Source organism: Crocodylus siamensis, chromosome 6, assembly GCF_052110815.1.
Source record: "Crocodylus siamensis isolate JL-2025a chromosome 6, ASM5211081v1, whole genome shotgun sequence".
Taxonomy (NCBI): Eukaryota; Metazoa; Chordata; order Crocodylia; family Crocodylidae; genus Crocodylus; species Crocodylus siamensis.
Window position 1 is genome coordinate 9406287 of NC_143400.1, and position 12506 is coordinate 9418792.

The 12506-nt window shown below is 51.1% G+C and overlaps 1 protein-coding gene across 1 annotated transcript in view; it reads right to left on the bottom strand.

Moving 5' to 3' along the window:
- Positions 1 to 7668, bottom strand: part of SLC4A8 (solute carrier family 4 member 8) — a 62502-nt gene extending 54834 nt beyond the window's left edge. The window contains exon 1 of the mRNA XM_090056329.1: positions 7529 to 7668. Coding sequence (XP_089912455.1) covers positions 7529 to 7573 — 45 coding nt within the window. The 5' untranslated portion in view covers positions 7574 to 7668. The remainder of the gene's footprint in view (positions 1 to 7528) is intronic.
- Between the last annotated feature and the right edge of the window lie 4838 nt (positions 7669 to 12506).

Sequence of the window (12506 nt, forward strand, 5' to 3'; positions counted from 1 at the left end):
GCCCAGCGCTACAACATAGCTTCCTCTGACCGATGCCAAGGAGACGCTACAGTCTCTGGATATCCTTGTCATGTGTCTCGCTTACCACTCTGTGGCCAGCTTGGAAAATCATAATAGCTGACTTCTGTTCCCTGCTGCAGTGACATTTCCCAAGCCGAGCTGGAGCTGCGTGGCCAGAGCTGTCTGAACGGCATGCATCCCTTCCTCCTTTAAACTGCAGATCGGCACAAGGTGTCACCTGAACACAACCCAGCCAGGTGAAAAAAGACATCATCCTTGTCCACACATGTTCAGCTATATGCAAGGCCATGGCAAATGCAGAGAAGAATTAGCAGAGATACTAGACTATGAGTTATGCAGAATGAAGCCATTTCTCTCAGGCACCCCAAAAAGCACTGTCAGTCAAATAAGGGTTTTTTTTCCAGAACAGCTCACCTGGCAGAACCCAGCATGGGAATATTATTACACAGATTACCCACGAACAGGTCTTGATTTCGGTCCCAAGGAGCCGAGCACTGTAGAAACCCAGCAAATTCTTCCCCAAAGAGTTTACTTATCTACCAGCACCGGCTGGAAGGCGACATTCAGAAGCTAAGCTAACTGAGCACCGTTCCAGCTGTCCAGGGCAGTAGGCCCTTCCCCGTGTTATGGGAAAAATTAGCAATTTTGCAATATCCAGTTCTGGGAAACCTTTAAGAGAAGACTGCTCAGTAGTCTCTGCTATGTCCAGGCACTGCCATGTCCAGACACCTGCTTCTACCCCTGGTTCTGGGCCGTGAGCGAGTCTGGGCTTCAGTTCCCTGCCCTTGGGTTACGTTATCCTTCCCCACCCTTTAGGAAAGTTGGGAGAGAGTGTGCAAGTTCCACATGGCAGATATGAGTCGCGGACCTCTCTGCACTCCTGGAGGGTGCTCAGATATTATAGGGATGAGCATGCCATAAGAGTAAAGCATTGCTTCAGCCAGCACGCTCTCTTACTTTGTGTTTGGCCATATGGCACGATGGGGGCCTGATCCTAGAGGAGCACTGAGTTCTGGTTGCTGTCATTGATAATAATGATAATGATGAGGTTGATAATGCCAAAAAGGCATTCGTTCAAATTCCCTCATATTTAGCAAAGAAGCAACTTGAAACAATCTTCTTTTATAAAGAAGCAGCAACTAGCTTTCATTTAGGAGAGCAAAAAGTAGAGCTGTGAAACCTTTCTGGGCTGCATCCATGCCTTTTCCAGCATGCAAAATGCTGCCTAGAGAAGGAAGCCCTGAAAACAGTGGTTCTCAACTCGAGTGCCATGAGGTCCTATTAAGGGTGCCAGGCTAGACTAGCCCTATTAGGTGTGCAAACACCAGCATATGATTCACAAGACAACAGATTTCAAATAGGAAGCTGTAGTAGCAACAGCGCGCTGACCTGCTCTGGTCTTCTTGAATCCTTTGCTCCAAATTGCTCTGTGGTTTTTCCGCAGTCAAATAACGAATGCCGTGGGTTTTTCAAAGGGAGTAGCCACACAATTCAAGAAAATTAGGGAGGGATGCACCTTGAATCTTGAGAACCACTACCCTAGAGCAGCTCTGAAGTCAGAGCAATACATAGCACTGGCCATTCCCTTGCCTTTAAGGTCGAGTTTCATTGCTCTGAGTTAAAACAGCACAAAATAAAGCAGCCACTAACACCCTTCTAAGCTGTCACTTCTCTCTCTCTCTCAACAAGACTAGTGCATGTGTTCCTATCACACAACGCTCAGTCCCATCCCGCGTGGGAAATGTAATCTGGCCAAACGAGGTCCTGCCACTGGAGGAGAATGGGAGCTTGGAGCACCAGAACTACAACTCCCATGAGGCACCTCTGTGGCATTTCCTGAATGCATGGGAGGGATTTCTTTCTTTCTTTGAAATCCCATTCTTGGGATTTCTTTTTTTTTTTTTTTTTTTTTTTGCGGGGGTGGGGAGGTAAAGTTACAATTTTCTACAGGAAACAGACATTTTTTCCTGAAAAATATGGGTCTCTCTGACATCCCACTGTCCCAACCAAAAGAATGAATACATAAATAAAAAGTTCCAAGGAAAAAAAATGTTCAACCAAGCCTTATTTTCACCCTGTGTGGTGGCACAATGGCTGCAGATGCTGCCCAAAATGCTGCTGTTAGTTATATTGTGTTTTCTTGTTGATGCATTTTTTTGCAAAATACAGTGGTATTTTTATTAAAGGATTACATCGCTTCTGGTGTTATGCTACCTGCTAGGGTATATTGCTAGGTACACTGCTGAACTGTAAGAAGGAAATCAGTGAACGAACCAAACGTTCGCACAACCAGTTTCTGCATCCAGTACCAACCCCAGGCTGGATTAGCTCTGCCTGCCCACCGCACACAAAAGACCAGATGGAAATCACAGGACAGCCCGTAGGAAGGATCTGGGCAAGCATGTATACTATTTGCATATGGTGATCAAATGTGCTCCCAGTGAACCATTCACTTATCTAAAGACCCAGCGTGCATTTGGCACAAATGTAAAAAACATCTCTCTGGTTCGTCAACTCAGAAATACTGAGGGGGGGTGGAGATTCATGTCCGGATATTTATTAATCCTCTCTTTTTCCTTTGTCTGCACAACTTTCAAGTTAGTCGCACACAGTATTTACACGCTGAACAAAGTCCCCAGGATTAGGATACAAAACTCATGGGACACAAGTCTTAATGCTGGCTAACCGGGCTCTGTCCCGAGGCCTATGTGCCACCCATCTGTGCTTTTCCAGACATCGCTTTCAAAAGAAATGGTCTTTTCTCCCTCTGGATGCTGTATCCATTGATTCTCGATTATTCACACTCCTAATTATCTAACCATAAAAACAGAGCAATTGTTGACAAAATAGTTTGAAGTATTTGGGGGCAGAAAAAGCCAGTTCACCAAACACCAACTCTTTTTGCTGAAAAGGTTTGTTTCAGTAATATTTTCAAAAATATTTGGGGAAACAATACGAATTACGGAAGGAGGTAATCATTTTCTAAATGTATTTATTGATTTATTTATTAGCTGTGCCTGTCACCCTATTCAAAGGAGGCTCAGGGTGGCTTACAATAAAATCTGCAAAGTATGAAACAAAAAAACAGACTCCCCCAACACTACCCCAATACCTTAACAATACCACCCAGCCCACCAATTCCCACTTCCCTGCCTCTCACCCAGGAGAGCATCCTCTGCACAAAGCGGTCTGTCCAGGCCCCAGTTGTCCAAGCAGAAGGAAATGCAGCTCATAAACAAGCACAATACATAGTGATATGTAAGCTGAAAAATTCCCAATTTGAAATAGAGGTTGGTTTGAAATCTCAGGTAATTCCTGCAAATTAATCAGATCAATAAGGACTGAAATCCAAACCCAGAATTTCAAAATAGCCAACGCTGAACATTTTAATGGGCTGGAACCTCATTTTTATTACAGGTTTTTTCAGTTCCTGATTTTTTTATTTTTTGAGATTCTTTACTTTTCATCCTATGGGTTGGGGAAAGTTTTTGAAATCCTAAAATCTTTTGAGGGACAAGATAACCCACCCAACGGCACATGAGCTCTCATCCAATACAAAGGAAGAAGCAGCCTCTTCTTCTGCTCCGTAACCTGCCCGTGTTGCATGTCACGATATCGCAGAGTGGAGAAGCTGCTGCAGGTAGGACTGGGGATGGGGAGGCGGCAGAGTTTGGTCTCAGCACCCACCACTTCACCAGTCGACAGAGGTGAGCCCGGGTCCCAGCGTGGAGTCGGCATAGAGCCCTGGTTCTCCACACCCCTTAGAGAAGACTTGAGGTGTGGGCAAAAAGAAAGGTCAGACGTCCTATGGCTGCAAATGTGTCTCCCTCTCCATCACACTGCAACAGAGACCCTCTTCCACATCCGGAGCACTGCAATTACCCCTCGCTCAGGACAGATGGCAAGGTGCTAGTCTTATCCCACATCTGGTGCTGAGACAGCTGAGAGACTGCTACCTTACTGTCCCTGTTAAACAGAACAAATACATCCTTTGCACCGTTCATTGGTTTCTTGATGACATCTTTAGGATTTCATTAGCAGATGTTTGTTGAGAACGTACAGCATCAAATGAAACACATCATCTTAGGAGCCATAAAAAGCACCTTGCCAGGTAGCATCTAAAAGATGCACCGGCAGTAGATGGACCCCCTTTGACCTTCCACGTGAGAATCAAACCTCCAGGCCACGTGGATTTATAATAGGTATCCTAGTGATAAAAGATGCGATAAGTTAAGTCACCACTATGGTGGAGGACGGGGAGGGAGTGGATCACAGCTTTCTGGATTTCTTTTCATGGGTGTGCTGCACCGTGAGATGGTGAATGAGAAGAAAAAGCATACGAAGAATACAACGGTGAAAGTTAAAATCAACTCCAGGGAGACGGGAAGGTTGAAATTGGACAGCCTTTCCTCCTTCCTTCATCTATATTTTTTCTCTGGTTATTTTCATGCACCACAGATAGCTCCTTGCTAATCTACCCACTAATCTACCTTATTCTTACTCCGGCCCACACAGGAGATGCGCCAGCTTTAATGGCTTTGGCTGAAACCAAGGGCTAGAGTCCAGGCCTTGCTGAGTGCGTCCGCACAAAGTGGAGATGAAGAGCTGGCCCCTGAACTCTCCCTGCTTTCAGAGGCCCTGAAAGGTACAGATCTAGTCAAATGGCCCTGCCAGCCTCCTGGTCCCCGTGTCCAGGACATTCCTGGATGAGGGCATGACTAAGGCAGGTGTGCCCTTTATGCCCATTCCTGGGCGACCCCTATAATAAACACGATTCACCACAATCCCTAAGCGCAGAATCCTCTGGCTGCTGGAAAGAGCCCTCGGGTCTGGTTGGCATCAGCACTGAAGATGTTTTCAGGCAGCTTGAAACTAGCCTCAGCCTCCAATCCAATCCTGAGCACCCAATGTATGGACCTTAAATTATTCAAGTAGATTTTGAAAGGCGGGGGGGACAGGAACAGGACATGCCAGTGCAGCTGCTACGTAGATAAGTATCGCAGAAGCAGGAGGGAACGGTCAGTCAGGGCATGCATGTTTGCCGAGCCGCGCGACAGCGTCCTCGCTGGCCGGGCGCAATTCCTGTCGACCGCCACTGAACTTAGCGGGCAGTCGCCGACAGGGTGTGCCGCGGTGTGCGTTTTGCCATAGCTACAAGTCCGGATTGTGGTGAAGACCCCAAAGGTGGAGGTCATCGTAGCGTCCTGGTTCTCCACACCCCTTGGAGAAGACTCGAGGGCAATACTAGAGCGCGGGCAAAAATAAAGGTCAGGCGTCCTATGGCTGCAAGTGCGTCTCTTACCTTTGTACTTCTTCATATGCTTTTTCTTCTCATTCGCTGTCTCGCGGTGCAGCAAACCCATGAAAAGGGCATCATGCTGCAACAGAGACCGGAACGAATTCAGCACGCCCGCAGGTTGCAACCAGGACAGACTGTAGGATCTGTGACTGTAGGACCAGACCGTAGGGCTCGTTTGGTGGTAAAGTCGACCTCTGTTCCTCACAACGGGGGGGCTCCGCTGTGGGGTCCTGGCACGGCAGCTTGGGCCATGGTGGGCGTCATGACGGGAGACATGCAGCAGGTGCGTTTAAGAGTTGGCCGTGCAGCAGCAGGCTTGGATCGCAGTAGATCTTCTCCAGTAGCTTGCTAGCTGCAACTTCCCACGCGAGATGAGGGGGAACAACGTTGCTCCAGACTGGGAGCCATGGTAGAGGGCTCAGTCGAAGCGTTCCCGAGATGACGCGGTCGTCAAATGTAGCCGCGCACCGGCAAGCTTGGCGTGCGACGGCCGGTTCCAGACTGGCGCGCAGTACTCTGCCGCGGAGTACGGGACGGCGAGAGCAGACATCCTTAGGGTTGAGGCTCTCGCGCCCCACGATGCCCCAGCCAGCTTGGTAATGAGATGGCTGCGTGTCTTACCGTTCGTTGCTGGCCTTGGCAAGTGTTCGTGGTTGATCCATGGGAACAGAAAGGTGGGGGGACAGGAGTGTCCTCAGTCAATAAGCTTCAATCCCCGGGTCAGGGATCTCCAGGCTCCTTGATACTGAGCATTCATAAAAGCCCCATATCAGGCGTCTCTCGGGTCTGGGTGATGGACGAGTCCTTCAGGGGCTGGGATCATCTGTGAGGGAGGGCAATGCCTGGTTGGCAAGGCTGCCGAGAGCCTGGATCCTGCATTCACGGTCACGTGCGCCTCTGGGACTTGAACCGCTGGCTGCTGTCCAGTGTCCTGCAATGACCGGCAGGATCCATGCTGCCGCTTGCCCGCTGCCTTCGGGCCTGCCTGGCTCTGAAAGATCCTGCTCCCCCGTCAGCCATCAGGGACGCCCCCCAGGACACAGCCAACATCCTTTTCTTCAGTTTCCTCTTTCTTTTTCACATTTGCACGCTGCAAGTCTTTGTTTGAGGTTTTCCCTTCTGTGCCTGCCCTGGGATTCGACCCCCCCGCACCATCACCTGGCAGCTGTCGCTCAGGACTTCAATTTTATGAGGCTCAAAGAGACCAAAAGCCACAACCCCAGGAGCCTGCAAGGGCCAGGGGCTGCCCAGCCACCTGGAGACTCAAACCCTGGGCTTCTGGCTCAGCCTCCAACAGCTCGGTTAAGCCTCTTGCTGCTTCCACTTCTTCCCCCTCCTTTGTCCCTCTAGGCTATAAACTCTTCCGGGCAGCAGCTCGCTCCTCCCCTGTGTGTGGACGACACCTGGTGATTTAGCACCCTTGGGTGCCAGTGTTAACTAACACAAATGAATAACACTTCTAGGACGGGGCTGTTATAGAGGGGTGCCCATTGCCTGCTCACCACTGCAAAAGCAGAAAGACATTCAGGCACCGAAACCCCAATAAGCATGAACATTGCCTAAGGCCCACATGTGGATTTGCCCCCCAAATCCCCTTGAGATTCAGCAGCGCCGACTGCCCTTCAGCTACTTCGAGCAGCCCAGCCAGAATATCCTCTCACGACAGGCAAACCCGGCTTCTTGCGAAGAGAGGGGTCTCTCCACGCTCCCTCCCCTGCCTAGCCCCCTGCACACACGCGTGCATGCAGGCAACAGCAGACATTTTCCAAGCATGCCAGCAAACAGCAATCCCGGGGACAATGAGGGCCTCAGCTGCCTGTCCCACGCCCGCACGGGTGCCCGCCGGACATCGCCCGTCCTCGGGGATGGAGGCTCCCCCCGCGCCTCACAAAGCCCCCGCAGGTGAGGGCGCTGGCCTGCCCTCCACACCGGGGGACGGGGCTGCCCGAGCCCCCCCCCCCCCCCCGCCTATATGCCTTCCTGGGGGCTCTTCCTGGGCCCCCCACGACTGCACCCGGGGAGCGGGGCAGGTGCATCCTAGAAACAGGGTGCAAAAAAAAAAGGTCAAAGGATGCAAAAAAAAAAAAAAAAAAGAGGGGGTGCAAAAAGAGAAAGGGGGGGGGGCACGTGCAGGGCAGCTGCCCAGCCCCGCCCAGCAGGAAATGGCTCTGCCGCAGCGAGCCGCCGGCCCGGCCCCGCGCCCGCTACCTGGTAGCTGAGGATGCCGTCCGGCTCCGTGCTGCCCGCCGGCATGTCCGCGCCCCCGCGCCTCGCGCCGCGGCTCCCGGCCCCGCAGCCGATGGCAGCCCGGGCCGCGCCGCGGGAGGCAGCGGGGCCGGCCGGGGCGGCGCGGCGCGGCGGCCGGGGAGCGGGAGGCGGGGCGGGCGGTGCCGGGGAGCAGGGGGAGGGGGGGCTATAAGGGAGGTGCTGCGGGGAATGGGGGTTACAAGGGAGGGGGGGCTACGGGGAGATGCTGGGGGGGGCAGGGGCAGGTGGGGGTTGCAGGGGAGGGGGAGAATGAGGGGTATAAGGGAGATGCTGGGGGTTATGGGGGTTACAAGGGAGGGGGCTATGGGGAGATGCTGGGGGGAGTGGGGGCACATGGAGGTTACAGGGGAGGGTGGGGGGCTATGGGGAGATGCTGGGGGAGCAGGGGGCACATGGGGGTTACAGGGGAGGGGAGGGTGGGGGGGCTATGGGGAGATGCTGGGGGGAGCAGGGGGCACATGGGGGTTGCAGGGGAGGGGGAGAATGAGGGCTATAAGGGAGATGCTGCCGGGAATGGGGGGACATGGGGGTTACAGGGGAGGGGAGGGTGGGGGGGCTATGGGGAGATGCTGGGGGAGCAGGGGGCACATGGGGGTTACAGGGGAGGGGAGGGTGGGGGGGCTATGGGGAGATGCTGGGGGAGCAGGGGGCACATGGGGGTTACAGGGGAGGGGAGGGTGGGGGGGCTATGGGGAGATGCTGGGAGAGCAGGGGGCACATGGGGGTTACAGGGGAGGGGGAGAATGAGGGCTATAAGGGAGATGCTGCCGGGAATGGGGGGACATGGGGGTTACAGGGGAGGGTGGGGGGGCTATGGGGAGATGCTGGGAGAGCAGGGGCAAACGTGGGTTACAAGGGAGGGTGGGGGCTATGGGGGAGATGCTGGGGGAGCAGAGGGCACATGGGGGTTACGATGGTGGGGAAGGGCAGGGGGTACAGGGGAGATGCTGGAGGGGAGCAGAGGGGTACATGGGGGGTTACCAGGGAGGCCCAGGAGGGAGACATGGAGGTGGGGGAGTCCTCCACATGGCTCCAGACTGGCAGCAGGGCTGGGGCCTGTGGCTGGATCCCTCTCGCCTCCCCCGTCTGCCAGAGACGTGCTGCACTTCCCTCCAAGGCTGCCGAAGGCCCGAGCCCCCTTTCACGCCTGGAGCTGGGGCCTGTGGTGCCTGTGCCCCTCAGCTGCATTGGTCCCTGCAGGACTGGCCTCAGAGGTGGGCAGAGGTGCCGAGTATGTGGGGGCCCAAGGGCCCTGGCCCCCCTCGGGAAGAGGGCTGTCACCTGCAATGCATAAAACTTTCGACATGTCAATCATCTTAGCCCCTACTCTCCCGACCTCCCCAGCAAAAATAAAAGTCAGTGCCTAGGCAGGTGGGGAATATGGGCAATCGCCCAGGGCACTGTGGTCAAAAGGATGTTGAATTGAATTGAATTTTGTGTCATTTCCTTTTTTTTGCATTTCTTTTTAGCACATTATAAAAACTTTTGAGATTGCAGCTTTGTTTCTGAAACTGTGGCTAACACCACTACCTATCTATACTCAAAAGACAAGGCGCCAAAATACAGGTTTGCCCAGGGCACCTTGTCAGCCCCCATTGTGCTGTGCCCTGCAGCATCACTGCTCTGTTGCTGTTTTGGGCGCAAAGTTGCAAACTTTCGCAGTCTTCAAAGAGCTTCGTTTGCTGCCGTCATCATCCCAGAGAGGCCCAGGATGACCAGGAAAAAACAACAGCAGTAAGATATACCCAAGTTCTGCTATATGGGATTTATCATAGGCCAAGAAGGGGAATTTCTGTCCGGGCCTTCCTGTTTAAATAGCACCTGCCTTTTGTCATGGACGGAAGGAGAACCTGACAATGAGAAGGATTCGACTGTGGAGGAGCCCCCAAGGGAACGGGTTGAAGTCCTGTCATGTGGGGTGTTTAAAAATAAACAGGATCAATACTAGGAAACCGAGCTGGATTGGGAACCAGTGTCCCCATACCCCTAGAGAAAGCAAATCTTTTACAAAAAAGTGTCACTGGGAAATTGGGGCAGGGGGAATGGAGATATTTAAATTGCATCTGGAACTGGGATTCTCACCAGTCGTTACAGAAGAAAGGGGGAAAATCCCAATCATTTTAACCTCTGCAAAACAATTCTGAGATCCCCAAACTTTCCTCGGCTGGCAGCAGGCTGGGAGGCTCAGGGAGCCTAGGAATTTCTGCCAACCTGTATCTTTTGTGACTCCTCTGAACAGACTCATTTCACAGATTTCATAGACATCAGGGCTGGAAGGGACCTCGGGAGATCATCAAGTCCAGCCCCTTGTCCAAAGGGCAGGAAGTCAGCTGGGGTCATAGGATCCCAGCAAGATAAGCATCCAATCTACTCTTGAAGGTGTTCAATGTAGGTGCTTGAACCACCTCCGCTGGCAGACTGTTCCAGACCTTGGGGGCTCGGACAGTAAAGAAATTCTTCCTTATGTCCAGCCTGATGTCCTTTCAGATGAAAGGAAGGATTGTATCATGTACCTCCCCTGTCCCCCGTGTCCCTTCTCATAAAATAAGGGCACCTGAAATATTGGGTGTAATGAGAACGCCTGCAAAGATGCAACTGGAACTCAGCGGTTGCAGGTGCCTTGAAAATATTTTGTATTGTCAAGGCAATCCCGGTAGAGATGTGGATTTTAAAGCACTGGGAAAAATCCAGTTTGAAATAGCAAATTAGACCTGATCTTATGGTACTATTGCCCTGCTCTAATGTAATTCGGGATCTACTTCTTACTTCTTCTTTTTCATGTCTATGGCGCCTTTTAGATTCAGTTAAATTAAAATGATTTCAAAGAGTATTTATATCCAGGTAATGCACCGCTGTCAATGTATGGAGAAAAGAAATGCAACATTCCCCAAATGCGGGGGTTGGGGAAAGTATTTGAAAGAAATCTGCAATAAAGCATCTAAAAGCACCTGTAACACACCTCCGTCAGTACAACAACTTGTAAATATTTGCTTCAGCGCCCTTTTAAAAAAAATCAATGGCAGTTGAAGCAGGCACTACAAAAAAAAGAAGAAGAAAAAAAAAAGAGAGTCTCTTCTTTAAACAAAGACATTAAGAGCAAAATCTTTGCTGCATGAAATCCGTGGGGAGACACATGTAGAGGTATAAATTGTACAGGGTCTCCTGGTGAGACTCTCATTCATGGTGGTGCAGGAAAAGGACACATCTTCTTTAAATCAGGAAGGAAATATAACCCCCGCCGAAAAACCTTGGCATCCAGTCTTTGAGATGAATCAAGGAGCCTTGAAAAGGAGCTTCTTTAAAGCGGCGCTTCAGTGTGTTTGACTTCAGCCGTGACGCTTCTCGTCACTGCAGTTGTTCGTTGCTCAACAGATTTTACACGTACGTTTTCTGCCCGCGTCCCATCGGCTAATGAAATGGTATAAAGAAACATTTATCTCCCCATCTTAATGGAAGAGGAAAATGAGCACGAGTCAGAAAGTTATTAATTAACAGGGCCATTACTGGGTTCCCATAACTGGAGAAGGAGCAGATGGGTTTAATACTTGCGGGCAGTGAGGAAATGATCTTTTATTCCACTTATTGCTGAGGAAAAGATTGCCAGAATCAATCGAAGCCTTTGTTATTTGTCCTTTATTATGATCCCCCTCCCCACGTTTCTTCCTTTGAATTTTGTACTTCCTGTAAGAAAATATTTCGTTTGCCTATTATCAAGGCTATTGTATGTAGTGTTAAGACTCGTTTGCGATGCAAACGGGGATCTTTGTTGCCAAAATGCCAGTCGAAAGTCCTAGTGCACGTGTATGAGTGTGAGAACTGGAAAGCTGCACACTTTCTGCATATTTGGACTGAGCTGTATACTGATCCAAGCCCTCTCCTCCCCAGTCCCATCCAGACTGGTACTGGCGCTCCCTAATCTGACCGCCTCCTCATCCAGACCCCCACGTACCCACACTTCTGCCACCTGACCCCTCCAACCTGTGCTTTCTCTAGTACCCCCCTCACAGTTGCACATTAGCCCCCGTTTTGGCCAACCCCCTCCTTGTAACCAGGCTTTTTGCCCCCAACATTGGGCGGCCTCACCTCCCAGCTGAGACTCCATTTACACCTAAGATTTGGGTTTATAATCAGGTATCCAACCCCCTGGCGAGCTACGATTTTTGTAGGAAGGAGCCAGGGCCAATCCCCAGTGCACATATATAGAATCCCTGGGGTACCAATCTGAGTAGAAATTGGTATTTTCTGATTGCCACCAAAATCCCCAGGGATCTGACCATTGAAGCCTAGAGCATTCCCTGAAATTTTGGAATTAGTTGGATGCAGCATTCAAAACTTGTCATGTTATAGCCAGATAAACACAGGAAAATGTCATCAAACTGAGTGTAAAGCCTCAATGAGTGTAGATAAACAACTCATTAAATTAAATATCCGTTTTTGTCCTAAAGTTAAAAAAAAAGCCTGAAATGGTCATGTTTGGGGTAAAATATTTCACCCAACCAATTATTTGCATTGTTTTAATGGGTAGCTCCCTAGCAGACCCTGAATCAACTGTATACAATTCCCCCTGTTTCTGGGAGCATCTACATGGGCTGGTAATGCTCAAGAAGGTTACTACACGTTAAAATGAGGCACCGTAAACTGCGCCTGGGAAGGCATCTACATGTGCACCCGCTTGGGAGCAAATTTGCTCCCGACAGGTGTGCCCTCACAAGCACCGTGCATTTCCCTGGGGACAAGTAACAGCAGCACAAATTTGTGCCACTGCTAGCTGTCCCCGGGAACAGCTCTGCATGCACCGGGTCTTGCACATAGCAAATTCCCCCGGGGGGGGGGTCCTGGGGGCCTCCCAGCACTGCAGCAGTGGTGATCCAGGTGTGCAGAGCTTGGCCAGCAGCTGATATATGGTTCTGGCCAGCCA